The 27,119-nt window shown below is 40.1% G+C and overlaps 4 protein-coding genes across 5 annotated transcripts; all 4 read right to left on the reverse strand.

Annotated features, from left to right (window-relative positions):
* Window positions 1-334: 334 nt before the first annotated feature.
* LOC117854928 (NAC domain-containing protein 20) lies at window positions 335-1,487 on the reverse strand. The gene is made up of 3 exons (XM_034737187.1): window positions 1,225-1,487; window positions 808-1,139; window positions 335-712 (listed from the first exon to the last, which is right to left on the reverse strand). Exons 1-3 carry the CDS (start codon window positions 1,424-1,426, stop codon window positions 335-337), a joined length of 912 nt encoding a protein of 303 aa, XP_034593078.1. The 5' UTR covers window positions 1,427-1,487.
* Window positions 1,488-6,665: 5,178 nt separating this feature from the next.
* LOC117857229 (large ribosomal subunit protein uL3m) lies at window positions 6,666-10,659 on the reverse strand. The gene is made up of 5 exons (XM_034739754.2): window positions 10,204-10,659; window positions 9,243-9,452; window positions 8,176-8,280; window positions 7,234-7,347; window positions 6,666-7,140 (listed from the first exon to the last, which is right to left on the reverse strand). Exons 1-5 carry the CDS (start codon window positions 10,561-10,563, stop codon window positions 6,970-6,972), a joined length of 960 nt encoding a protein of 319 aa, XP_034595645.1. The 5' UTR covers window positions 10,564-10,659; the 3' UTR covers window positions 6,666-6,969.
* Window positions 10,660-11,099: 440 nt separating this feature from the next.
* LOC117857228 (protein TRIGALACTOSYLDIACYLGLYCEROL 4, chloroplastic) lies at window positions 11,100-15,125 on the reverse strand. Its single transcript, XM_034739753.2, has 5 exons — window positions 14,750-15,125; window positions 13,936-14,170; window positions 13,306-13,660; window positions 12,291-12,628; window positions 11,100-11,666 (listed from the first exon to the last, which is right to left on the reverse strand). Exons 1-5 carry the CDS (start codon window positions 15,016-15,018, stop codon window positions 11,469-11,471), a joined length of 1,395 nt encoding a protein of 464 aa, XP_034595644.1. The 5' UTR covers window positions 15,019-15,125; the 3' UTR covers window positions 11,100-11,468.
* A 2,495-nt stretch (window positions 15,126-17,620) lies between these two features.
* Window positions 17,621-26,515, reverse strand: LOC117857097 (uncharacterized). Of its 2 annotated transcripts, XM_034739589.2 has the most exons (17): window positions 26,096-26,511; window positions 25,753-25,850; window positions 24,117-24,236; window positions 23,727-23,816; window positions 23,539-23,654; window positions 23,369-23,468; window positions 22,542-22,613; window positions 22,258-22,305; window positions 22,106-22,183; window positions 21,893-22,012; window positions 21,632-21,737; window positions 20,527-20,690; window positions 19,813-19,947; window positions 19,377-19,507; window positions 19,026-19,088; window positions 18,878-18,956; window positions 17,621-18,016 (listed from the first exon to the last, which is right to left on the reverse strand). In XM_034739589.2, exons 1-17 carry the CDS (start codon window positions 26,448-26,450, stop codon window positions 17,960-17,962), a joined length of 1,932 nt encoding a protein of 643 aa, XP_034595480.1. In that variant the 5' UTR covers window positions 26,451-26,511; the 3' UTR covers window positions 17,621-17,959. The 2 variants fall into 2 exon arrangements, with proteins under 2 accessions (XP_034595480.1, XP_034595481.1); XM_034739590.2 differs by lacking the exons at window positions 17,621-18,016; window positions 18,878-18,956; window positions 19,026-19,088; window positions 19,377-19,507 and adding an exon at window positions 19,514-19,663 and having other exon boundaries at window positions 26,096-26,515.
* Between the last annotated feature and the right edge of the window lie 604 nt (window positions 26,516-27,119).

Raw genomic sequence — 27,119 nt, forward strand, 5'->3', positions numbered from 1 at the left:
TACAATACAACCATCAACATATAGCTTAGTTTCAGAAATATATGAACGCATGCACACATGCCCACGAATTATTAATAACAAAACACCTATATACACACATGCCATATTACGATGCAGTCATATACAAGTACAAGCATAATACAAATAGCTTAGCTATTTACAAAAGTACATAGAACATGTATTATTTCACAAAACGATGTGGAACTATAGATATCCTATATGTGACCCATTTCTTCACTTCCCTAAGTATTTTCAAATACCATCCATGTCCATGGTATCCATAGACTCCAGGTTTGTAGACACCACTGACCCTATCTCAGCAATGTTGATTTGGTCATTGTTCATCCCAGTGTTCTTCTGTGACACCATCAATGAAGGTTCCTGCTGCTCCCATGTCCATTTGGTGGTTAAAGGACATCGGCAGTGCCACATCCACCGGGTTCCCAAATAAGGTGTTGTTCATCTGAAGACCAACCCTACCCATGCATGCCATAGGTGGCACTGATGAAGAGCTTGCGCTAGTGGTGGAGTTGTAGGATGCAATTGGGTCAATCATAAAGTCTAATAGCATGGGAAATTGCAGTGGTGTTGGCATGGGGATGCTGCTCTGATCAATCCCACCATCAACAATGTCCAGGTTGTTGGGTGGTAGTGTAGGTTCCCTCTTTATCCCAGTAGCCTTGTGGAACACACGACATACCACCCACTCATCCTGTATGAATTTAATATATGCAAACCAACAGTAAAATTAGATTAGGGTAAGCAAAACAAGTAGTACTGATGCATGTATGCTAGTGCTACTACCACCCTAGAAGCAGAAGATTTCATGGTGGTGGTGGAGGTTGATGAGCTGGATGTAGGGTAGAGATGCCTATTGATGCCTTCGAGCCTGAACTCGTGCATGACCCAGTCGGTCTTTGCACCATCAGGTGCCCTACCCGTGTAGAAAACGAGTGTCTTCTTCATGCCAACGAGTTGCGATAGCTCCTCACTTTCTGTGGCACCGTGGATCTCCTTATCCTTACCGGTGGCCTTCCAGTAGCCAGCCTTAGTGGCCCGGTTTGCCCTCGACCCCGATGGGTACTTGCGGTCCTTCTTGTAGAAGAAGTACAAGTCCTCTCCCTTCATCTTCGCCTTGTCTACACAATGGAATTAAAGTGCCAACTCATAAGCCAGAGTCCATGGACCCTATAAATAAGATGTATAGATGCAAAGAGTGTGTACCTAGTAGTTCCCATGGCTCAGTCTTATTGATGTCAACCTCTCCAATGGCGATGCAGGTAAAGTTCCTATGGTGCACCTTGGGCATGAGGTAGAAGGTAATTATCTCTTCATCCCTGGGGTTGAAGCGAAACCCTGGAGGTAGCTCCAAGATGTCATCGCTCATCCTCTGCGGTTGCTTCTGGTGGTCTCCCATGGTTCGCATGCTCCTTGAATGATCAGAATCACCAACAAGCTAAGCAAACAATCATAATAAGTAATAAGGAATATGGAGAATACTAAAAAATGAAAGTAGAGAACAATACATGTGCAAACACTTCTTAATCTGCTAGTAGTATTGATCTCTCGGGTGGAGCTCCAAGATAGATGTAGGATGACTTATTGTGATGAAATTAGCAGGAGATTGCAGTGGCCTGACTTATCGTGATGCAATCAACAGGAGACTGTAGTGGCTTAAATAGGTGAGAGGCGTGCACTAGGAAGCGACGTGTGATAGAAGGATCTCACCAACTTCCCCCTTTTGATTTTGTATGTTTCTACTAGATTTTGGAGGCATCTTCTTTCCAACTGCCCGCGCTTGTCCTCACGCATCATATGGCCACTTTCACGCCAGCATTGCGGCTACAGACAACAAGTACCCTATCCTCTCAAAGCTCTCTAACTGCATGCCTAATATGCTCCTCCGGTTTGCCTGTCGTGGTTTGTGATTCCAGTGGACATATGCGCCACCCATGCATGCCACACATGGCCAACAATTTGCTTCAATGTGGAGCTATACTATGTGGCTAGCAACAAACCACTCATCAAGATACGCATGCATTAGTGAGTGTTCCGACCGCTGCAAGGCTTTCATGATGCAAAAGTAGGCATGCTCGTGTGGTTTCATGTTGCTCACATGGTATGTGGGCATCCATCTCGGACAAGGCCAGTGGAGGGTCATCATAATGTGGTTCTCATTCATTGCATAATGTGTATTTTTCATTTGATGAGTTTATATGTAAAGAGAATGCATGCACTATATTATTCTTATGCAGTTTATTGTGTGTATGAGCTGGTTGTTGTAGTGTAAGTGGATACTTGATGTATTTATCTGTTGGGGTCATGTTTAGCCTATGTTTATCATCACATAAAAAAGTTGCATGTCTTTGTGTTAAACTAAACAAGTGTACATTTATGTAGAAATGCTTCAGCTCATATGTGCGCTAGCCCTGAAAACCATGGGCAGTTTGCCTATAAAGTGGCAGCTACCACTTGATTTGTGCATCAAGCATGGGATATTTTCCCTTTCTATTATTTACTTTTAGGAATTAATTTCATAAAAGTGTGTCCCAATCCATCAATCCACATTGTGCATGCATACATGTAACTATGTGCTTTCCAAGCCAAGTAAAATTGCACAATATGCTAACCTTACTAGGAAAAGTGGTTGTAGCGTGTACTTGTCCTTGGGTTTCATCTCATCCAAGATGCCTCCAAGTGTTCAATACATGAATGTTCATGCTAACCAATTGCTTAGCTTTTGGCTAATCCTCTATTGTGATCTTATCTAGCCCAACCTATATAGTATCCATCATTTGAGGCTATCATCTGCTAAGGGATATACTTGTCATCACACCTTTTTACAGTATGTGTCTCACGAGCTATAATTTTGATTCAGCATAAATACTAGAAAAGTGATGTTTTTTAGGCATTTTCAAGGATAAGGAGAACAAAGGAGCATGGGATGTAAAGCTAGGCTCGCCAACCATTGATGCTTATCCAAATGATCCACATCCTTTTGATGGACACTTCATTATGCACATGGATTAAGGTGGTCCAAAGAACTAATGCAATGTGGTATTACACTTGTACCAATCTAAATTATCAAACTCCACCGTGCCACATCATCTTAGATTGACACACTCCCCCCTCTCCACCGATATGTGCTCTTATCCCATTGTAATCATAAGCCAACACTACAAATCTACGGACACGACTCCCTTGCCACTAGCGCTGCCCCTCTCCACATATTTCTTTAATAGAGTCACTGCTGCATCATATCCTACCACATCCACACGTACATCTACAAACATATCTCTATGTCTAGCCATCATCATCTAGACCTATAACCCTACTTCTGGAGCCCTAACCTTGCGATAAACGTTGTTGTGGACTATAAGGATATAAAAACCAATCACCTACTATAAAGATGTGACAAGTTTTAAATAATTCTCTTTATGATCTTGTCTTTGCATTTAAGTGATCCTAGTTAGGGTTAGTGTGATTTTTATGGTTGAGTGACAGCATGTCCAATGAGACTAACATGGTTTGCTAGTATAAAAAGTTTTGTCTCATGAATGCAAGGCATTGAACTTGGTTGTTTAAAAACCTCATATGATGATAATATTTTAGAGCTATTCATAAGATTTCCAAGGAATCAAAGTTCATCAAAACTGAAGTCTAGAGCAAAACTTTGTGCCCAAAATATGAATTTATGGAGTGATAAAAATAACCACAGGGAACGTTCCGGTGATAGCACATGATATTTTAGTGATGACAATATTCTAGTGTTTAGATGAAAATTTCATGATTTTGTTTACAAAGGGATTCACGTGGGCTTTTCAACCCATAGGAAGTTCAATGATTGCACCAAACACTAGCACCATAGTAATTTCCATGGAGGTTAAAAAGGGCTACTTGGCATGCTTGGACTTACAAGATGAAGTTTTGGTGACTGCACCATACGCTAGCTACGCCATAGTAATTTCTAGCGAGGTGGAAGAAGGCTTCCCTTAGTATGTTTATAGTTATAGGATGTTCTATGTGTACACTGGAAGGTTCGATGAAAACATCTGATATGCGATATGGTTGTGGTTGAGGGAAAACAGCTAGTCCAATGACTAGCTTTGTTGCACTCATAGTGGGCATATATACCCCCTCGCATGGACATTTGAAGTGAGTTAGATAATTGGATGGATACTCACACACTTGAGAGCTCTTTTCACCAAATAGTTGACATAGAATATTAAGGCAAGTAGTAAAAAGCTTAGGGTTTCATTAGTGCTATTTAAGGCCGCTAAGTGCATCTTGTTAGGTGTTAGCCTACTCTTCCCTCCTTGCTTCTGGTGCTTGCGCGCACCAAGGGATTTTAAGTACAAGTTTTGTAAATATTACAATACCCTCCAATTGTGCTTATGGAGTGATTAGCGGTATTGTACAAAGGAGGAGATCGAGGCCCTTGGTGTTTTGGCTGAAGCTTTGCCAAGTGGAGACAATGGAGAGAATCTGGGAGAAGTTGATTCAAGGAACCACTTGAGCAAGGGAACCTATTGCTATCCCACAAGGATTCACACAACTAGAGCTTGACACCCGCGAGGGCTCCAATGTGGAATAGTAAAAAGTGCGAGCTTCCAGATACCTCTGTAAAAAGTCATCGTGCTGATACTTTCATTATCCGTGGCTTTACATTATGCATTACTTATTGCAGCTTACACTACGCAATTTACCTTTCATGAATTGTCTTTGTGTAGCTTGTATGATTGGAAATTAGGAACCTATGATGCGAAACTTGTGTGCAGTAGCAATAGCAACACATAGAAAAAATTAGTACACATATAGATAGACATTATGTAGATTGTTACATGTGCAAGGTTGAGCCTTGTTTTCAAAATCCCTAATTCACTCACTCCCTCTTAGAGTGTCATCGTCCCTAGGTATGAGTTTTGATCAGGAGGTTGTCGAATCGGTAGAGCTTGGACACAATCACTACAAAGATTCAGGAATTTGACTGAGGCTGCCAATCTAACTCCATTTGGATCTCGGAGAAGTTAAAGGTTTTGTGTTACAAACATGAGTGCGCGGTCTAACTGACTGACTCGGGGAAAAGGACTGAGGTAAATTTGGAAGCAAACGACCATAGATTCGACCAAGATCTTAGGGCAAGTTTTCATCCTAAAGCTTCCTACCGATGCTAAGAACATTATAAACCACAAGGATTCAACACGATAGCTTCAGGTCTTTTTTTAACCGTATTTGTTTTTTTAGATGCCATATACTTTGCAATCACAGTAGCTATATATGGTTCCTTTTTGTTAATATATTTTAAATATAATGTATACGGCGTCTTTCCATAATTTATTTATCTGAATATATAAAAATCCAATTTACTACCTCCAGTATAACCGAAGTCCAAATAACCCTTTAAAGAAACAAAAGGTTTATTTAACCCCTTGATTTTGCTACATCAGGTCAAAATGCACCTTTAACACATATTAGAAACTGGATTTGCTGATGTGGAGAGTTTATTGCTCAGTTTTTGCTGACTAGTAACGACACGTCAGCGGTCACGGTGGTTTTGCCGGTGCCCAGCTCCGCTGCTGCCCACTGCGCATTGCCCGTAATCTGAGCAGCCCTCGACCGCATAGCGGCATAGGCACCTGGCCCTGCCGCCGCCTGCCGTGCCCCCACGCGGCACTAGACCCTACACCGCTATCGCCTACTGCGTTGTGCACGGGCTTCTGCACCTACGCGCAGCACCTAGCCCTACCTGGAGGCAGAACGTGGACGAGGTGCCAATTAAGGCCTCGTCCGGAACGTAGGAAGAATGGAGGAAAAGTACAGGAAACTCATTCCATAAGAATCATCTTCTATCTCACCGTTTGGAACAAAGGAATTAGCACAAAACTTTTCAAAGGAATAGCAACTGCACTTGTACTTTTGGAGGAATGAGAAATGAGCTCTGAGCTCATGGGAAACTTTCCCACGGAAGCTCGCTAGCAGTCTCCCTCCATAATCATGCTTATCTAGCCTTGCTGTGCATTAGCAATGCATGGTATCATCGAAGTTGCAAGTATAATAGTAAAGCATCTGTCAATTAGTTGATTGTTAACATATTAATATCAGTTTACGTTCCTACATTCCTTTATTCCTGTGTTTTGGATTCCTGAGTTCCAAACATCTCTTCCTATTTCTTCATGTGTTTTTTATTCCTCTGTTGTCCTCTGTTTTGCAACCTTATTCCTATCATCTTCATGTATTTCCACTCATTCCTTTTTTTCCATTCCTACGTTCCAAAGGCCCTAAGAGTCCTAAGAGTTGGACTGAGGCTGATTCGGTGTTGAACGGCTTCTTAACTTTTTGACATAGGCTACAACCATATGAATTTACGGGCTGTTCCCACTTTTATTTCAGCATCTTGAATTGGACATGCTGCTCTTTATAGGGTACATCATATACCCCTACCTAACTTATGTTATGCACCTGAATGCAAAATAAATGGCAAGGCACCATGTAACGCAAGACATAATTTTAAAGGAAAACAATATTAAAAAAAATTGAAGACCAAATGTTACAACCTCGAGGAACATCTATTTCGGACTAAACAAAAACAGAGGTTGACATTCAGGGAAACTAACATCTGGCCCTAAATATAAGCAGTTTGAGCAGAGGCTGAGCACCTCATCTCAGGAGTGAAATATTCCGATTTTATATATCTATCTGAGGCTTCGCTTACACAACTTATTAAACAAAAGATGATCCCATTCAGTCAATCAAAACAATCAGCTAAAAACCCTAATCGAGTTAGGGCCCTGGTGTACTTGCCAGGTAATGTACATGGAACAACATTGATCAGGCTGGCCAGTAACCAGATGAAGCTTGTGATTCAGGAACTGATCACATATCCATACAGAATTTAACAATTTTGTAGAATAGATGAGCTCAAGAAGTGCACAAACTGCAAAGGGAGTCCTCCAAGTTTGTCCATTGTCTCTAATCCGCTGCCATGAATGGGTCTACCTCACCAAGATCAGCAATGAGGGGCTCCAAGTCTTCAGGCTCACCTTCTTGCGTGAAATATGTAGGGAACGGTAGCAAAGCCGTGTCAGGTTTCTTGAATATAGAATCCTTAACGAAAACAAAGCTACCTTGAGGGCCAGGAACCTGCAAAAAGGGTAATGAGAGATACATAAAAATACATATCAGAACTTCTATGGTTGAGCAAAATAAGCTGTGACGTCAGAAATTATAAGTCACCTGGCCCTTCAGATATAGCAAGTTCCTGGCTGGGTCTATTTGGTAAACCCATACATTTTTCACTGTTCGTTGCACACCACCCATGCGTCCAGGCATCTTCCTATTTTTGAAAACCTGAAAGTTTCCAATTGCTATGTCATTATATACGAATGACAGATATTACAATGTGGTTTCAACTGTACAGAATACTAAAGATGACCTCACTTCCATCCAAGGAAACTTATGAGAAGAAGATGTTTATTAGTGTTATATGCACAATCCATGGAAAGCACCAAACAAGTGCTTTGTAAAACAAATCATATATGGGGCTAAATGAATAAAGCAGCTGCTGCCTTGACATTCCACCATGCAAGCATATAACCAGTTACCACTTTTTAACCAATGAGAATTGTTCCTAAATTCCAATGTAAGTACCGTAAGCCAAGAAACCAAAAGCACTTTGGCAGCATATATTTTACTACACGAGAAAGCATTAGTTCATGGGCATTGTAGATGTAAACACACATCTCCATTCTCCAAAGAATGCCCAGATCTGAATAAACAACATACTTCAGTTTTCATTGAAAACTTTTAAATTAACTGTACTATGATCATATCATTTAACAGGCTCGTTTTTCATAGCACACCCCTAGTATTTTTCTCAAACACGCAGAGAGCTGCGTATCATTATATTAGAAGAAAAAAGGGGCAAGCGCCCTTACAAACACACACCCACACCCACGTTGACCAACAATATGGTCTTATCAGCTTACCTATCAAGGAACACAAAACCATCTGCAAGCAATACTTAAAATCCATTATTCATCTTGTTAAGAGAATGTGTGATTTGTAGCAAAACTTCACTGCTGCCTATCCTAATGGAAAGTACAGTGCCACTATTCTTAGAAGGGAGATGTATAACATTTTTTCAGTAAAAGAATGTGATATTGTTATGTAACATACCCTTCCAGGAGCATCTCTTTGACCAGTAGAACCGATACTGCGATGTGACAAAGATGCACCATGCGATGCAGGCATTCCTTTAAAACCATGTCTTTTCATTCCACCCTACAAGAATCACAGAAGGTCAAATTGTTGAACATTGATAATGTAGACATTATTGCTTTGTTCTAGAAGGATTGCCATTTGAAAAATAGGCAATAGAAGAGTCGTAATACTCCTGTAATCGCAATGTCTTAATGTGGAATTGACAAGTTTTGCAGAGTTCGGTAACATCAACACATTTCCTCAAGGAAATTAATCTAGGATCTTGAAAATAAGAGAGAACTTGCACTATCACAAGAGCTATTATAAGAATTGGCCATTTACCATATACTGGTCCTCCTAGTTTCTCAAACCTCAATGCCCCTTTTGCTTTGTGGATATTAGCAACTAACAAGATGACACAGAAAACAGAATCACTGATACTATCTACCCCTCTCACATACCCAGCCCAATTCTGCTCTTTTATGTGCTAAGATTTTACAGAAAAGTTACTCAAGAACCCAAAAGGCACTGAACCAAAATAACACTAAGGATAACCATATAGTTACTAAGATGCACACGATTTTTGGACATTATGGCCTTTCACTCTCAGAGAAAATCAGGATCAGAATATACTATATGAAAAGTTGGACATTTCCTTATCCTCTTTGGTCTCTCGTTTAACATTATTGCGATTAGTAATTGCCACTGGTCATATTTTAACGCTACAGCACTATGTTTGCATATTCCCCCAATTGTAAAAAACGCATACAACATTTGCTTTTATTATCATAAATAGGTCACACATTAGCTGCAAGAGAAAATATATGCTTGAAATGGAACAACTTAAATTCAAAGCATAAACTGGAAACTTGTCTCATGCTTATTTCAAAATTTCCTCTATTCTCCTTTCAACTAATCAAATTGTGAGTTGTACACAAGCTAAGACCCTGGTGGATACTTAGCTGACTTACATAAATGTGGTGATCTGTCTCAAGAAGTGAAGTCACAGGAAATAGTAGATATGGATAGGAAAGAATACGTACTGCAAAACCTTTGCCCTTCGTGATTCCAGTGACATCAACAAATTGTCCAGGCACAAAATGGCGAACTGTGATGGTTGTCCCAACAGGAAGTAGTGCATCCTCGGTAACTGGAAATTCCCTTAACTTTCTCTTCAAAGGCACTCCCTGTGCTCTAAAGTGGCCAACTTCTGGCTTTGTTAGGTGTTTTTCCTTCTTTTGACCTGCCCCAAGCTAACAAACACAAGGACAGGAATTTTGAAGTTAGCAATTTTTTTTTGCAGAAGGAATGTAAATGGAGCAAACAAAGAAATAAATATATACGAGTTACCACTGTGCAATTCATTAGAGTGATAAAATTAGAAAATTAAGACATGATAGTTCTCAGTAGCTTCTTATTCATGGTGCAAGTGCATGATATGAATTGTGGTTACCAAAACCTTATACTCTCCAGTTATATTGTTACAATTGACTTATGAACCCCTTTAGAAGTAAACTTGGTCAAAGACTAAGTTGATAGGATAACTTGCATACACCGATATTATGTTCCCAAAGAGAGTAGAATGGTCCAAGAACAAAAGAAATTTGGCACAAAAAAGAACTATCATTGTTCTACTCGTTTATCTTCCCTTATTTTTTCTTTACTTCTTTCTGTAGGCACTGCAGGAAGAGGCGTTGCCAGAACGCTGCTACATGGGTTCAGAAATAAACCAACTTACTGCTTAACAGAAGGAAATATTGAGATCTAATGAATCAACAACCAGATGTTACTGACCCCAACAATATTTTACAACATTTCACTGCAAAGTTAAGCCATTATCATCTTGGTTTAAACGATCTAATTGCTTTCGATTCTAGCGAGCTAGTGAAACCAACAGTCGTCCAATACTTCATTTTTTTTCGGTGCTGTAGTATTTTGCGAATCGCGATCCCTACCTAACATCGACCACGTTCGGCAGAGAGAGTCAGGGAAATTGCGCGGCACCTGTAGGGCGAAGAATCCCTCCTTCTCGGTAGTCTTGACCTGGGTGACGATGTTGTCGTCGACCCATAGGACGGTGATGGGCACCTTAGCGCCCCACTTGTCCCACATCGCCGACATCCCGCACTTGACGCCGATCACGCCGGTTCTCCGCGAGGTGGGGCCCATCGCCCCGGCCCGCGCCTCGATGATCCGGCCCCCGCCACCGCCCTCGCCCCCAGCGTCGTCGTCGTCGGAGTGGGAGACGAAGGGCTCCGCGGAGAAGAGGCGGGAAGGAGGCAGAAGGGGGAGGCGCGAGCCACCGCCGGCGGAGAGGGAGAGGCCGCGGAGGCGCGCGAGCAGGCCCCTCGAGGCGGCCGCCATGGTTGCGCCTGGAGACGGGCGGCGCGGGGCGGCGAGATGGGTGCTGCGGGGTTTACACGGCGGCGCGGCGAGATTGGGGGGTGCTGCCGTGCTGGGCAGTAGGGTTTAGTGAGCTGGGAGCCCGTGGGGGAAATGGCCCAATGGGGAGGAGAGACCATGCGCGCGGGCTCATTTTCAAGTGGGCCTGAATTCCATTGGGGTTTCCGCTTTTCCCCCTTTTATCTCCTACTCTTTTCCGATTTGCGAGAAGAACACACTTTGAACTTGAGTTGCACCAATTCAAAGTTTTGAAGGGCAAGTCACAATAATTAACAAAATATATGACTTTGCTTTAAGATAACAAGGCTGGGAGCATCTCCTACGAAGGATCACAAATTCTTCTTTTTAAGGCGAAGGATTACAAACTCATGCTCATGGTAGCGGAAAGCCGGAAAGGTATGGCACGAACTCATGCTAACCAAAAGGGATCGAAGATAGTTGATGCTACAATGGACAGGAGAATAGCATGGAATCATTTCAGATGACGAACAAACGGATGTCTCTAAAAAGGTATTATTACTTTTGTACACCGACGAGACGCAATCAGAAACATTCCCGTAAAAAAAGAAATATATTCTCACACAAGTTCACCTAACAAGCTGCACTACTCTAAACTCGAAAAAATAACTCTCTTGACGCCGAGAACAGCACAAGCTACGTAGCTTGATGCACAAAACTAATGACTCAGCTAGTAAATGCAGAGGGCATCTTAAATAGATTTTACAAGGAGGTTGATTGGCTTGATGATCGCAGGATCAACCGTTTATATGATCTGATCCTAGTGGCATCAGTGATCAGTGATTCAGACATTCAGTGTGACCTATCCTGGAATTATTTCATATGGCATTTGTGACAAGATAAAGTCTTCAGGCTTCGAAGAATCGGAGCTCCACCATGGCCTCCTGATGCTTGGGGGAATACCATGCTGTAGCCTTTGCGGAACCTAGGACCTTCAGAGCCCAATCGATTGCAAAGATTGAATCATCCACTCGAACAAAATGGTCCTGGCTTCTGGGGTCAATGGCAACAGAGGATTCAACACGAAAACTGAAAGGCCCAACTATCTGCAACAAGAACAAGGAAGGGCTTTATTAAATAAGAAATGATACTAAAATAGCTTTCAAATGCCATCTTGTTTATCTGCTCCGAATTTATTGAAGGCAGTAATCAGAGAGAAATGGCAAAAAAGGTAATAACAATAATGAATCTTATGTCTATTGACGGGGTGAATATTATTGGCTATGCTAAGTGTATCATAACATGTTAATCCCCTGACACAGTAGATGAAATTTGTTTCCTAACAACAGAGCAATTGGTGGTTGAAATCATAAGCATTAGGAATTGCACCAAATTGTAACTAATAAGACATAATTTAGCCATAGTTACATCATGACATAGAAGAGAAAGAGTTAAGGTGTTTCTATATCTAAGCATAGCCTACCCTTTGCAAGATAAGATTAAGATCTACAATGCATTATTTAGTATTATTAATATATAGCTTTCCTGAATTATTGTAGTTAGTCCCTAGTACCTCAGTTTTTTCAAAATCTTTGTGCACAACAAATTAAGTTGCAAGCAGTAATTGAAACAATAGGAAAGATGCCAATACCTCAATCGGCGGTAAGAATTGTATTCTTGTTAACAGGTATCAGAGTACACACTGAAACAAAAACAAAGAATTAATTTACCTGCTGTTGAAGAGAAACAGTCACATCTGGACAAACATCACAGAATGTCTCTATATCAGGTCGTCTGGAGAAGAAGAAATCTTGTGCAAGGCGAGAAGCACCACATAAGAACAACGAGCCCGAGGCAATATCAAATCGGGCACTTGCCTTTGTCAAGTCCAGAAAAAGCCTCTGAAAATTCCCATATTGAGCAGTAAAAGTAACAGAAGCAAAGAGGTCTGCAAAGGCAGCAAATTTATTCCTCTCGTTAAACATCCTAAAAGCATTACTCCTTTGTGTTTCATCTCGTATAGACACTCTTCTTGAACAATCCCCCAAATATCCACTTGCTACTGCACCTGAACAAAGAAAAAAAAAGAAAAATGTGAAATATCTGGTGCATTGCTGATGACCTATAAATATAATAGATTGCTACAAACTCAAAAGACAATAATTTCACATAGCTATGCAGAGATGCACTAATTGTCTTCTGTCTCATCACTCATCAGTGGAGAACCAGGCAGTAAAGCATATAGGGAAACATTGTCGTTCATGATACTGTACAGCAGTATCCATATGAATTTACAAGATATTGAACTTGCAAAATCTTGAGATACATCACAACAAATTTTAAAAAAGGCGCAAGGCACTAGTCAGGCAGCAAAGTGCTGCGACGCCTCCCTAGGCAGTCTTGGAGGCAATTAGTCGCTAGAAGCGAGGAGGTGCCTAGCACCTAGGTGCCACCTAGGCGAGGGCTAGGTGGCCAATTTTTCAAACAGTGAGCTCAGCAGCAGGAAACAGATGAACCAAATTATGATTAGGTTATATTCTGGATATCTGAAAATTGAAAAATCACAGCATGGTGTGTGAATGAAAAGGTTTCAAAAGCAGGTTGAGGGGAAATAACAGAACTTCTAGGCAAATGGATGCAAAGAATTTTCATTAAAAGAAGCTTGCACAATAAATTGCAGAAGCTCAGGGGCTGCTTTGACTGGCAAAAGGCTGTGGTCAACATCAAATGAAAGTGGATACTTACCAACAATACCAGTAAACGAAACATGTGAATCCGAGAGGAATACATCATATGGCTGAACGTTTTTTAGCTTATCTTCTTTTTTCCTCCAAGCATCAATGCTTTTCTTGATGGAAACAGCTGCTTTAGCACATAATCCAGGTAGCAAAGCAATAGGAACATCACTGGTCTCATCACCACCAAAACATTTTGGTTCCCCACTATTCTGCTGCAACAATAGATGATAACTCAATCCAGAACTGGAGCCAACTGAAGCAAGGTCAGCTGATAATGACAATGGCAAATCCCAATACACTCCCTTTTTATCAACAAATAATCCAGGCCAAGATGCTTGGAATGTAACATTTTGATGAGGAAGCTGCAATTGGCAAAGAGGCATCCATTTAATCCAAATGTTTAGAATACTAACAACAGAAATTAGTTAAGTAAAGTAAATATCCCCAAAAGGGGAAAAAAACAGAGAGAGAGAAAACAGGATAACATTTCCACAAACCATTATCGACAACTAGGTGTTCTAATCAACAGACTGGAACAGATTTTTTTTTTGGTTCAGAAATTGTAGTGGAAGCAACAAGAGTACCCACAAATAACTAACTGTATACCGAACAGCTTAAGAGCATCCAGATTTTTTGCCTTGTGGTGAAATATCGCTTTTCCTCGATCTCCCTTCTTGATATCATATAACTCCAGCAACAAAGTGGTGTCTGGTGTGATCAGGAGTTCCGTGCCTACACCTAATGACATAATATCATGTAAGTGTTTCTTCAAATCATTGGTGCATGAGCCCTCTTCATGTCGATTTGCTAATTTCTCTTTCACGACAGACACAAGCTTCTGGACATGAATTTTCTCCAAGATGGTAAAAGACCTGAACAGATCACATCAGGTTGTTATTAACATGATTTGGTCAGAAGCTTGTTGAACATTAAGTATAATCTCTACTACTGTAGATATGTACATTGAGAAGGCTATTTTGTCCATTAGGTTAACCTGGGAGAAGAAAAAACTAGCCTGTCTTCTCCCTCTCACTCAACAATAATATACTCATATTTCATACACCAAGAATAGAATGATAGCAGCATTTACAATCAACTATTGAACAAATCTACTCATATTTCATACACGGAGACATTATTACCTACATATATTGACCAGAGATGTGCGTACCCTTTGGAATCAACACTGATGTGCCCAAAACAGTCAATGCTAACAGAAGGATCCCAAAATTAAACAATCAACAGAAAAAAGAAATGGCAATCAGAATATATCAGCACAGTTAAAACAATATGTCACATTTTTCACTTTGATGCAAGGAAAGGATTATTTCAATCATACTACGGAGACCAAATCTACATTGTCTTTGGCGCCTCAACCTAAGATTGCAAGCAGAATATTACTATCTCCCAGCCGTAGTATCCTCGGAGCAGCGCAGATATGGGTTCGTTACCAGTTGTCCGTGAGGTGGAGGAGGTGGGCGTGGTGGACGAAGAGCCCGTCGCCGGCGGCTGAGAAGGTGGGGACGAGCGGGGACGCCATGAATCGGTGGAAGAAGTCGAGCTGCTTGGGGCGGGTGACGCGGGGGCCCCGGGACAGGCCGAGCGGCAAGGGGTCCCCCGGGACTGGGCGCGCCGTCCCCTCCATCGTCACCGGAGTCTCCGCGTCCAGCTCCCACCGCCCGTCCCCCTCCGACATCCATCGCATCCGCCGCAGCAACATCGCCGCCGCCGCCGCTGCCGCGCGTCGCTTTTTTGGAGTTGGTGGTCTCGCTTTCGCGTCCGCGTCGGAGTGTGCAGTTGGTGTGGACGAGGAGACGATAGGGGTGACGTGCAACGCCCACGATGCCCAGGTGCAGGTGGAATGACAAATTTTTGGGTTGTGAAGCAGTGTTAGAGCAATTGCAAAGTTAAAATTTAGAAAGTTTGTAGGAAAATCGAAATTCAATAGAGTTGTTATCCAGCTCTCCATCACATTCAACTTGCCAAACTTCTTCTTACATTTGCTAAATTTGGTAAGCCAATTTCCCTTGCTAAAGTGTGAGTCACACGTGCAATAATTACCAGAATGGATAGTAAAATGGAGAAGCTGTTGTAGTGCAAAATAGAGAGGCTGTTGGAGTAAATGGAAAGTGTATATTTTTAGAGAGAAACCTAACTATTGGGATTTGGAGAGTGGAAAATAGATAGTCTATTGGAATAAACAACTCAATATGGAGAGTAATCTTTTCACCAACTCAAATAGAGAGTCAAATAAAGAGCTAAAAGCTTGTTCGTTTCAGCTTATTAAGCCGGCTTATCAGCCACCAAACAGTGTTTTCTTCTCACAATAAATCAGCCGTTTCAGCTTTTCAGCCGACTTATAAGCTGAAGCGAACAGGTTCAAATAGACAGTCTGGCCCATTTGTAGAGGGATTTCAAAAACACACGCAAAAGAAAAGCTGATGTATACTTCAGAAATTGTCTATTGACATATACAAAATTGAAGTTCAAATTCATTACTAGGGAAAGTGACAAAAATACAGATATTTCACCGATGATACATTAAAAAAATAAAAGGGAAAAATACAAGAAACAATATTATTAAAATAAAGTTATCTTTTTTTTCGAGAAAGAGATGCAACTTGTATTAAAACAGAGGTAGCACAGTACATCTCGATTTTACAGTAAATCCTAGAGTAAAACAGAGATTACAGCAAGAACCCTACTATTTATCTTCCTCAAAACCGAGTGCCGACACCAGATCCAAGATTGCGAGACTGCACACACGGGATCTTCAAGCCACCAAACTCACCTGTCCAAATCGAAGGGCGGACTCCAAATATTGGCAAACTGCAAGAGATTCTCAGTAAAAGAGCATCAACTGTCAGCCACTTCGATTTGGCCCCATCACCGCGTTCATCCTCCATGGATGTGAAGCATCCAAACCCAAAAGAACCAGAGCGCAGCACAAGCTTCCCCAGAACAAGCACTAGCACCTCCGTCGAAGAGGGCAACCTAGAAACAGAGTCCCATCTGCAGGCAACCGGATGGACCCAAAACAACCTTACCGGACAAATCGAGAAAGAAACCTTACCCAATTCATCCCGGAGGAGCAAAATCCACCTCACCATGTTGCCATCACTGACCACCGACGAGAGGAACAACAGCTGCAGTGGAGCAAACACCTTTTTTTCCGCCCAGAAGCAAACGAAAATAAAGGCATGGCACCCCGACAAACCCTAGCTCCACCGTTGAACTCCGACGATGAGCAAGACCTAGGTCTAGACAGACTCCTATCTAACCTATATACATCCACACGCCGTAATACATATTTTGGACTTTTATAAAAGGGGATACACCATCGGTAGCCTAATTTGTGGTTCATTTAAAAACCTTGTGTACGTCATGTGAAGCTTGTACGTGTTGCACCAAATGAGAGTTGTCCACATGATATTTACCCCTTAAGAGCAACTCCAAGAGGATGCTAATCCTACCCTCAATACATTTTTTAGGGAAAAAAGGAGAAAAAACGAACTCCAACAGTCCACACAAACCTTCCCCAATTTTTTAGCAACGCTAAAAAACAGCCTACCACCGCGTATATTTTAACGTTGGCATTCCTCCCCCAATCATGATTCCCACACGCTCGCGCGTCCCTTCTGATGGGCCCAATACGATGACGTGGCCTGTTTTAAATATTGGGGGCTATTTATTAGCGATTTGCTGTGGATTGATATGTTTTTGGGAAAAAATTTTTTGGAAGAACCCCCAATACATAGTTTTGGGGAAGAATTTTTTGGAGTACTCTTGGAGTTGCTCTAACTGCTACTAACAAGGACCATTTAGGTAAGGCAATCTTGGTGTGACACAAGTTTTGAAGTAGGGAGCCTACACCCTCCATTCCAAAACATGGGCCATTTAAGTTGTCCCCCGAATCAAACTTCTCTACAAAATACACTAACATTGACAACATCGTATTAGTTTTATCAAATCCGTCATGAAATATGTCATGATAATTCATTTATTTGGTATTAAAGATGACCATGATGGGAAAATTTGACTTAAAATAAAACTAAACTAATCCATATTTTTGAAACGAAGAGAGCAGTACATGATTCCTTCCATAAAAGGTATGGAATTATTCATAGCGTGATACAAACAAATACAAACGTCGTTCTGACTAGTAGTGCATCGTGCAAGGTTCCACCGAGTCTCTTCAAGCGATCAAAGCCAGCACCCAGTTAAATTTTTTACTTTTATAAATAAATAAACAAAGTTACCTGTTGCAAAAGAAGCAAACCCAAAAAAGAAAACGAAAGAACTTTGTTTTGCACAGCGTCGAATGGTGTGATGTACTGGTCTTCATCTTGTCATACTTCACAATTTACATATACAATGCAAATTGAAGGTATACACAAACATAGGTCGTTGTGGCTCACCAAATACAACCTTTTTCTTTGGCCACGACAAAACTACTAGTACATGATTTACTCAGCGTATTATGAGCTACATGATTTTATTCAGCATACTATGAGCTAATGATTTTAATTGTACATGCATACAAGATTCTCTGGTCATCTGTTCAAAACTCCAAATCGACAATTGTTACAGCCTAGCCACCATAGTCATACTCAAAATCATTTTGTTTCTCTTCCCTGTCTTCTCCACATTGACTTGAACGCTCATTGAACTTTAATGTTTTCTCCCCGAGCATAAGAATGGCCATCATGGGCTAACGTCTGAAATATGTTTCAAGGATTGGCAAGTCAACAGTTAAAAAGTGAAATAGTGGTCACAAGTTAATTTGTCCACAGGAGACTAATAAAATGCACCCTGTTTGCAGGACTCTTAATTTTTACAATATCTAGTGTCCTATGAACAAAAGATGATTGTCCTGCAGCCAAGAAAATTTTTAGCAATGAGATGCGACCAATGAACAAAAAGTAATAGTGTTCCCTAGACCTATTTTCCAAATATACGGTTAGTCGATAAAATCAATGCTCACATGTCAGTTTCAGTAATTCAGTTTCATATTAAACAACTGTACATAACATTAGCAATATACTTTATATTGATGTAGTAGTACTATATCAATTTTCAAAATAAGAGAAATGTGCTTCGCCCTTACTCATATGTATGCTTGTATCACTCTCTTTCATTCTACCTCATACTTGGATGATGGATACTTTTAAGGTCATATCCACCATAATAAACACTATGAGCAAGGGTGATGACACCCCCAGGCTGGATGTGAAACTCGCTTAAACCAGTTCTTAGAGAGGTACCCACATTTGTAAGCACCCCAAATTCGAGCCCAGGTGGGTGACGGTGACCCCTTTGATGGGAGACACTACCAGCCAAGCTATCGCTCAGCTTTCGTACTCACCATAATAGAAAAATGTGACCAAAATAGTCCTACATAGCATGTCTAATATTCTTCACAAGCTCCAAGATAGCCGAAATAATATTTTTTATTGATGTAATTAGTATCGTGTCATTGAATACCAAAAATGGATTTTTCGAGCCTGGACCAATAAACATGACAATAGAAAAATGGCAAAGTCAACAGTGCAGCAGATTGTATGGAGCTGTGTGTTTACCTGTTCTTGAGATTGGAAGTACATGAATGGAGTATAGTGTAGAAAATTTGAAACCCTTGATGTGTATATATCAGCATATCTACAGTAAAAGTAAAATTAGTTCCATACAATATTTTTTCTCACCATTACAATAATCATAGCCACTCACTTTTCAATTTGCCTGGTCAGATGACTCTTATCCCACAAGCCAGCACGTGACAGCCAACCCCATCTTAAGAGGGAAAAGTACTCGCTTAGCTTACTTTTCTAATAATTAAAGAGATATGTAGCAGGAGATCTATGAACAAGAATGAAAAATTGATTCCATAGACATGGACATTTGAATTGTAGGCATTAGAAATCAGAAGCAGAAAATAGGTTCAGTGGTTTCAAAGCAATTAATTTTATTAAAAAGTTCTTCCTGCAAGAAATATATCAGATAATAGATCTGAACACCCAAATTTTAAGGACTCCCCAATATTCACTAGCAGAATAAGAATTTAGGTCGCAACCAATGTACCTTTTATTAAAAAGTTCTCCATCTGATTCCAGCATAGGTCCAATCTTTTCATCTAATCTTTGCATAACAATGAGCAACTTTTGCATGCTTTCTGTAAGCTCATGGTCATCCATACAAGTTGCAGCAAGCGTCTGAAAAATGTGTATATCAGTACAAGTATATCAAGTACCTGAACAAAATTTTGGTTTGGAGCTAGAAGAAAATTGTGTGAAGCTGTGCACACAAAAGCAGATATCTGTAATATCGTATTGTTAATGCTGGAAATTTCTGTTTATCTCCCTTGAGGCCTGAAAAATAAGCCAAAACTACAGGACTGTCTTCATTCTTGGCTAAGATGTAGAAAAATTCATACATACAAAGGTTAAAATTTTCAAACATATGAAAAGAAAGAATTGAACGTGCTGTAGCACATCAAAGTTGGGCTTCACTCTATTACCTGTGCAGGACGTGAATTAGAGCGTCTCTGCTGAGCCAGGCGAAGCTGGTTAAAAAGATCCCCCACAATTTCTTTTTGTTGTATAAGTGTGACAAGCTTTTCTTTCTGATCATAGCTTTGGACCAGTGCATCAAACTGCAAACAGGGAAGAAGAAATTGGTTAGTAAACAAGAAAGTACAGCTTAATCAGCAACATAGTACATACACCGTAACCTGTTGTCCTATCTGGGTTTGCTTCCAGATGACTTCAGAATCAAATGGTGCAAAAATGCTTTAAATTAACTTGGGCAATGGTCAGTGTAAGCACATCGGCAGCATATTGGAATAAAATTATATAAATGGTACAGAACCCTTCATGTAATTTTACCATCATATCACCAGTACACAGTGGTATTATTATGAGTATAGGCACCAACCAAACTAAAACCAACCTTAGGACCCATGTGATATTGTAAGACAAGGAAAGTCTAAGGAGTTTTGCTGCAATACTCAAAATAAAATGAGTTGTGTTCAATGATAGTTAGAGAATAAAATACCTTTTTTGTGCAAAAAAGTTTTCTGAAAAACAGAAATAAAATTTATGACAGGAAAAATATCACACACAGAATCAAAAAAATGTCAAGAAGGATAAATCCCACTAGCTAGAATTAAAATGGTAATGTCAACTACATTGCCATTTTGTTTGAATTAGTGAGAAAAGGTAAGCAGACAAACCTCATCTTCTAGTTCTCTGCAGATTAATGCTGTCCTCCATCGTAAATGAACTTTTGACTGGCTTACATCTGTGTAAATATGGTCTCCAACATATAATATCTCATCCCCATGAATCTCTAGTGACTTTTCAACCATCTGAGCACTGCCACCAGAGTATAGCCCACCTAAAATACCCAATTGATAAAAGGGAAAGCAAAATCAGCCACAAAACAAAACTTTTATCATTCAAGATGGCAGTGAAAAATAGACAATAACATACAGAGAAAAAAACTAAGGTACCAGGATATAGTTACACAAACATAGAAAGGCTGAAGAGAAAAAGAAGGTAGCTCTCTTGGGGTTTTTTTTTCCAATCCAAACTCCCCTCCATCTCGTTGTAAAAAAAAAAGAAAAGAAAATCATGTGTGCACTTGAGAAAGGTAAGTTCCAAACAGCAAAATTAGAGACAACATGGTGCCTGCACCTCACAGAACCTTTATATCTGGCACAACAAAAGCGAACAAGTGGCTCCCCTCTTGATTGGCAATGGAACTACAACTATAAATCATCTTAGATGTGGAAGCTTTTGCAAGGCATATATATCATACAAATGTAAAAATGTTCCTTTGTTATGCATCACGTTCAATTTTAACAATCAAATTTATGCTATGATACCAAATGAAAAAAAATTGCTCAAACCCATGTGCACATGCATGTGCCTCTTATGCAATCGCACGCACAACCAATGGAAGTTATGATGTATATAACCCACCTAGGCAACAGGATTCAAATCAGATGACATTGCATTCTATGCTGTACTACGTTGGATGATAGCTACGAAGTCATAAACTACTGAAGTAGTGTAGTAGGAATTGATATGCAAATACTTCTGTATTCCTCTACTACCACGAAAGAAAAGAGATCTTGCCCTTTTACCCGAAGTTTGTCTCATGGCCATGGATATATTCTGATTTCCATCCATTGAAGTTTTGAACAATAATAAACATAAAGATAGAGCATGATACATATTTGCAATTTGAAAGGAATATGTTCATTCACAGTGACAAAAAGAAGAATTACTAGATATTCTATTGGTTCAAAATAGTAACAGCGTGAAGAATTCTACCTGAATTTGCTTTAAAACAGGGGCGCATCAACCCATCGTCTGTTACAACCTCGTATAATGGATGTGAAAGTTGGAAAAACTCTGGCTTCCTTGCAGAGACTATAACCTACAGAAAGAAAGAATCAAATGATTTAATGAAGTTGCCAGCATGTTCAGTAAGCAACGACTGACATAAAGGAGAGATATTTCTATCTTAATGAAATGACACGCAGCTCTCCTGCATCGTTTGAGGAAAAAAAATAAAGGAGAGATACAACTTACCATCTCAAAAAGATCTCTCCATCCCACATCATTAGGAAGAAACCGATTGAATGCATGATTCATCATTTTGTTTGTATAGTGGTAATCCGAGTTAGTAATAAGAAGCAACTTTTTCCCAGCCTGATAAATTTGAAGGGGGGAAGTCAGCATAACAGTGTAATGGTTCTATTACTTCGAGTTGATCATGAGCCCATAAGGTGCCAGTGTGCTAACCTCTTTTTGATCAAGAAGAGCTAAAGGCAGTTCTGGATCAGGCTCTACAAACCGCTCAGGCTCAGCCATTATTTCTCTCTACATATCAGCCAGCTAAAGAAATTTTCAGAAACAATATAGTCATATATCATACATAATAAACCAAATAGTACCTTAAGTTGGCCTTCTACATGTGCTCGAAAAAGTGCTTTGGAAACAGCCTGGAAAAAGAAATGACTCTGAACTTCATAACATAGCAAAAGTGATCAAGAACAAAAGTTCCACAACAAGTCAGCAAAGACATTGCATGATGGCTGCTACATTATTTTTCTCTTGCTGCATAGATTGATGCACTTTTATTCATTCCTTTTTTTTAATACATATTACCAACAGCAGTTTTTTACCCTGATGTATTCCGTTCAAAAAGAAAAGAAAAGGAGGCAGCAGTGCACATTACATTGTACAGCCCTTTGTAATCCAATGGTCCAAGTTCAGCTGGCACCAGCCCCTGATCTAACTTGTCGACCATCTGAAGAAAAGGCCAACACAATACTCATATTCAGATGGTACAATTCAAACTTGAGAAATGCTTAGTGTGAGAGATCACATTTAAGATTTAGAAGGTCTACATAATCATTTCAAAAGCACTGCAACTATTCCCTGAATGAATCAAAACAGGGTCAATTGTGTTAATGCATATGGATTAGGAATAAATAATCAGACTTCTGAGCAAACAGCATGTTTGTTAGATGAACTTTTCAGTCGTGATTTAATCTGCTCAGGACAAGCCAAATGCCAGTGCACCACTAAGTAGTACAATTTGATGCTACTACAAACCTCACTACTACCAAACTGAATGATCACAAGATTCACAATCTGGTTGTTACATCCTCAATGGCCATCATCCCAACTTACTAAATTAATGTACAAATCTATGAGGTAAAATATAAACGAACTCCAAGTCCTTGGAAGGAAAAGGCATAGTATTCAAGGATAAAAGAGAAGAGAACACCAAACCACTACCAGAATTTCAGCTGGCTCACTTAGCATAGTATTTCATCTGAGCTTTTTTCTGCAACTCTCTTACCAAGTTTTTCATTAATATGGACAAACACTTAGCTTCATGAAAATTATATAACTCAATCGCTTATAAATATAAATAATAGAGAAATCATTAGCCCTCCAGATACACAAATGAGAAAGATGAACGTGGATTAAATAATCTTAGATATTAAGTGGCATACACATTGAAATGATTATCACATAAAAGGAAAAGGTAGGAACCTGCATGAACATGACAGCTTCAGAAACAGAGAAAAGGGTATTAAGGAACTCCCATCGACTTTCTTTCCGCAGGTCCACCAATTCTCTTCCATATATTTCACTATTCAAAGACATGAATTAGAATTCTCACCTCTGGAGTGCGGAAACTTTGACAAATGTGTTACTTCTACCTCACAGAAGAAGTGGAAAGCATCTGGGTACCATGCATGGCCCTTTTAATGTAACCAAAACGATCAGCTTTGACCAAGTTTCCTTTTTCTTTATCAATAACAAGACCTCTTATGACCTGTGATAGAGTAATTGTATCACTAGGCGTGATGTATGCTTATTACAGATGAATTACACAGCAGAGCACTACCAGATCAGGATCAAATTTAAGGTCATCAACTGGGAAACCCATGCTCTTAAGGTTGTCCATCCCATAATCATATGCACGCCCTTCCCAGGCCTGCATAAATATTTTGTCACTACATAGTAATTGTAGAAAAACAATACATGTATATTCAAATAAATCTACAGTGCAAATCACATTGAAAATTCACATAAACTTATCCCTGAAATAGACTTTATGAACAGAAGATCTAGAAATATCAACTTTAATCAACACTGAGAATTAAGATCATACATACATTATACCTTGGAGTAACCAGTCATATCAGTTCAACATATTTACAGAATTTTCTAAAAGTGCGAACCCCAAGTATCAGAACAGTTTATTGGTGAATCAAGAAAATGGACAATGAAGTACCATCACGTTGTAATGAATTAATGTATAATCCATATCATAGCCAATCACACTGATAGATCGAAGATTTAGTGTCCTGGTGCAGAAAATTCCACGAGGAGAGTGTCTTACTGAAAATGGGTCCTGCATTTTTAGGAAATTGACATTAGTCTCGTTGTTTGAAAGCTGAGTGTTTTTGCATCATGATGATACTCAACCAAGATATAATTGGAGAAGGAGCAACCAAAAAATGGGAGTTGCAGAGCAAAATGTTAGGCTGTTAGCAGACAGAACATAACTGCGAAGTTAATTCTGCTTTTTACAATGCAGAAAACTGTACGTGAAAGTTTGATTATAATTTGTCTTTCAACATGATATGCTTGTTTTCTATTCCTCATTTCCTTGGGGTTTTTTGGCATTTCCACGAATATCCACTAAAGCTATATATATCACTGAATATTGAAGCTTATGTTGCTACAAAGGCATGTAACTTGTAGGTTATTCACAAAAAAAGGGAATGCCTTATCAAGAACCATCACGAAAAAACTTTTAGCAAAACCACTTTACAACAGTTATGTTGGGATGCATTTCACAGTAAATGAGATTTGTCTCAGAATAGTAAAAAAAAGGCTAAAAGTTTTGTGAGTCCTTTAAAAAAACACAAAACAATTTCAAAGCTATGGTACAACTATTGATTTTGTAAACTTAGATCCTTGTCAACAGCCATCATGCAAAAACTTTTATCAAGCCATTTACAACAGTGACATTGGAATGCATTTTAAAGTAAATTAGATTTGTTTAAAAATAGTACTAAAAACCTAACAGTCTTGTTTGGGTCCTTTTCCAAGAAAAAAGGCACAAAAGAATTTCAAAGCTATGAAACAACTATTGATTTTGTAAGCTGAAAGACCAATGCAAGAGAAAAAATTCCTTTCACCAATAAGAGAACCCTCATTCTCTCTTCTGCCAGCAAACAAAAAAAAATACCATTGTCGCTTCACAACTTTTCTATAGCCATCTCTTTCCTTTTGCCATTACTTGATGGTCAAATATCGTCAAACTCAACTAGCATGTTAGTTTTCTGACAAATACTAAAGGACCCATGTTTGGATGTGCCAGAGTGTGAGATCACTGACTGCTAATGGATTCGTAGTGACTGCTGATGGATTTGTAATGACTGCTTCTGATACAAGCCACCTCTTTATTTCTTACCCAACAGAGCTAAATAGTGCCAATACGAGACGATGTTACTCAGCAGGCATGAAAGAGAGCATTGATTTACCGACTTCTTCTGGCACATGAGGACAATTGAGTCTTAGTGGACAAAAGTCTAAATCCATGGGTGATCAAACATCATTGGTTCATGGAATTCTTGCAGACATGGTAAAAGAAGAAGAAGAAAACAAGTTTCTAGCAGACTGGGTGAAAAGTTATTACTGCAACAGTATAAGAGGAAATACTGATTCCTTAAGTGGAAAATCTTAAAATTTATCTAACTTCAAGCATATAACTGTGGTAACTAAGATGGTGGTCATGCTGGAATCAGAGTGACGCTGAGTACGAATTTATAACGACACAACATCAGAACATGAATAGAAACAAAAGATGCATACCACCAAACATTAACGAGGACAATACCAAGAAAAGGATAGAATATTACTGCAATTCCCAAGTCATGAAGCAACGTTTCAGCTTCTCCTGCTTCTTTCCAAGCAATCTCCTCAATAGGGCCATGCAGTGTTGACTCGCCATTCCCACCTAAAATCGAAGCACGTGGGAGCAATTACAACGAAGTTATTATAATATAGGAGTAGTAATTTCGATGCTGTTGCAGTATTCCGTTAGCAATTACGAAAGCCGTTTTTACTTAATCACATAAGAATATATAGTTGTTGATGCTTTTGTCGCACATTGCAATACTCTTCAAAGATTGAGCAGTAATATCATCAACGAACCAACAGCAAGTACCGTATGAATTTAAAATTAATGAGATTGGAGCTCACCAAGCGCCTCGAGGCGCTCCCTCCGCACGTTCAAATCACCCCTGGTGCTCTGCCCGAGGTAGTCCACCTGCGAGAGCCCCGACGAGGTGACCGAGAAGTAGGACTCCTCCTCGTCCTCGAACACGTCCTCCTCGCCACGCTCTCCCTCCACCGCCGCCGGCCTGCTGGCGTCGAGCGCGCGGCACCGGAGCGAGAGGGGAGGGCGGCGGCGGGGGAGAGCTCTGAGCAGGCGCTGCGGCCGCGAGGATGGTCCGGAGCGCTGCGGCCGCGAGGATGGTCCGGAGCGCTGCGGAGGCGAAGGCAGCGGCGCGGCTCGGAGGCGGAGGAGGCGCACGAGCTCCGCGGCGTCCGCCATTGCTGGTGCGCGGCGGCGGCGGGTCTAGCCAGCCGTTTGGTGAGGAGGAGAGCTTGCGCGAGGACTGGATGGGGAAGTGGGGGAGTGGGGCCGGTTAAAATGACAACGAAGAAAGTAAACGGGGTCCCATGCGTCATGTCTTTTTGGAAATTTGTCTCGGATCTTATCCCTCCCGGCGGGTAGTGTCATGCAGAATTTTTTTACGATGGGGAGGAGAGGGAGCAAGAAGAAAGAAAGATACTATCATTTCGCGAAACAACCACCTTATAAACTAAATTTTAGAATTACGAGATAACTCAACAACCATCGTACGAGTTGTTGTTACCATACAGCTTATAATATTTCTTTTTTCATAGGTATAAATTAAGAAATTATATAGCTTTACCAGACAACTTATGAGACAACCCATTATACAGGTTATCTATTGAGTCGTCTTAAAATTATGTGTCAATGCACGAGACCGTCTACTTGTACTCGCCCTAAGGTGGTTAAACATAAATCTTATTATTTAAAAAACCCACAAATCTCATCGAAATCAAAAAAATTATATATTTGGAATTGCTACATTGTTAATTTGGATTAAGTGTATTTTGCTTCTACTATTTTTTTCACTCAATCTTCACCCTCTAACAGGAACTTTGATAGGATTCAGCCGCCCCTCTCTTTCAT

This window comes from Setaria viridis, chromosome 5 (genome assembly GCF_005286985.2).
Source record: "Setaria viridis chromosome 5, Setaria_viridis_v4.0, whole genome shotgun sequence".
Taxonomy (NCBI): domain Eukaryota; kingdom Viridiplantae; phylum Streptophyta; class Magnoliopsida; order Poales; family Poaceae; genus Setaria; species Setaria viridis.

Excerpts from the sequence above, each read along its gene's own strand:
- LOC117854928 (XM_034737187.1), bottom strand. The coding sequence starts at position 1,426 with ATGCGAACCATGGGAGACCACCAGAAGCAACCGCAGAGGATGAGCGAT. Across the intron at positions 1,140-1,224 it reads TGAGCCATGGGAACTACTAG|ACAAGGCGAAGATGAAGGGA; the intron begins GTACACACTCTT and ends TCCATTGTGTAG. Across the intron at positions 713-807 it reads TGAAATCTTCTGCTTCTAGG|GATGAGTGGGTGGTATGTCG; the intron begins GTGGTAGTAGCA and ends AAATTCATACAG.
- LOC117857229 (XM_034739754.2), bottom strand. The coding sequence starts at position 10,563 with ATGGCGGCCGCCTCGAGGGGCCTGCTCGCGCGCCTCCGCGGCCTCTCC. Across the intron at positions 7,348-8,175 it reads AAAGAGATGCTCCTGGAAGG|GTTTTCAAAAATAGGAAGAT; the intron begins GTATGTTACATA and ends GGAAACTTTCAG. Across the intron at positions 7,141-7,233 it reads TGCTATATCTGAAGGGCCAG|GTTCCTGGCCCTCAAGGTAG; the intron begins GTGACTTATAAT and ends CCCTTTTTGCAG.
- LOC117857228 (XM_034739753.2), bottom strand. The coding sequence starts at position 15,018 with ATGTTGCTGCGGCGGATGCGATGGATGTCGGAGGGGGACGGGCGGTGG. Across the intron at positions 12,629-13,305 it reads TTCGTTTACTGGTATTGTTG|GTGCAGTAGCAAGTGGATAT; the intron begins GTAAGTATCCAC and ends TTCTTTGTTCAG. Across the intron at positions 11,667-12,290 it reads CTGTTTCTCTTCAACAGCAG|ATAGTTGGGCCTTTCAGTTT; the intron begins GTAAATTAATTC and ends TTCTTGTTGCAG.
- LOC117857097 (XM_034739589.2), bottom strand. The coding sequence starts at position 26,450 with ATGGCGGACGCCGCGGAGCTCGTGCGCCTCCTCCGCCTCCGAGCCGCG. Across the intron at positions 23,655-23,726 it reads TTAAATTTGATCCTGATCTG|GTCATAAGAGGTCTTGTTAT; the intron begins GTAGTGCTCTGC and ends ACTCTATCACAG. Across the intron at positions 22,013-22,105 it reads CTCTTCTTGATCAAAAAGAG|GCTGGGAAAAAGTTGCTTCT; the intron begins GTTAGCACACTG and ends CAAATTTATCAG.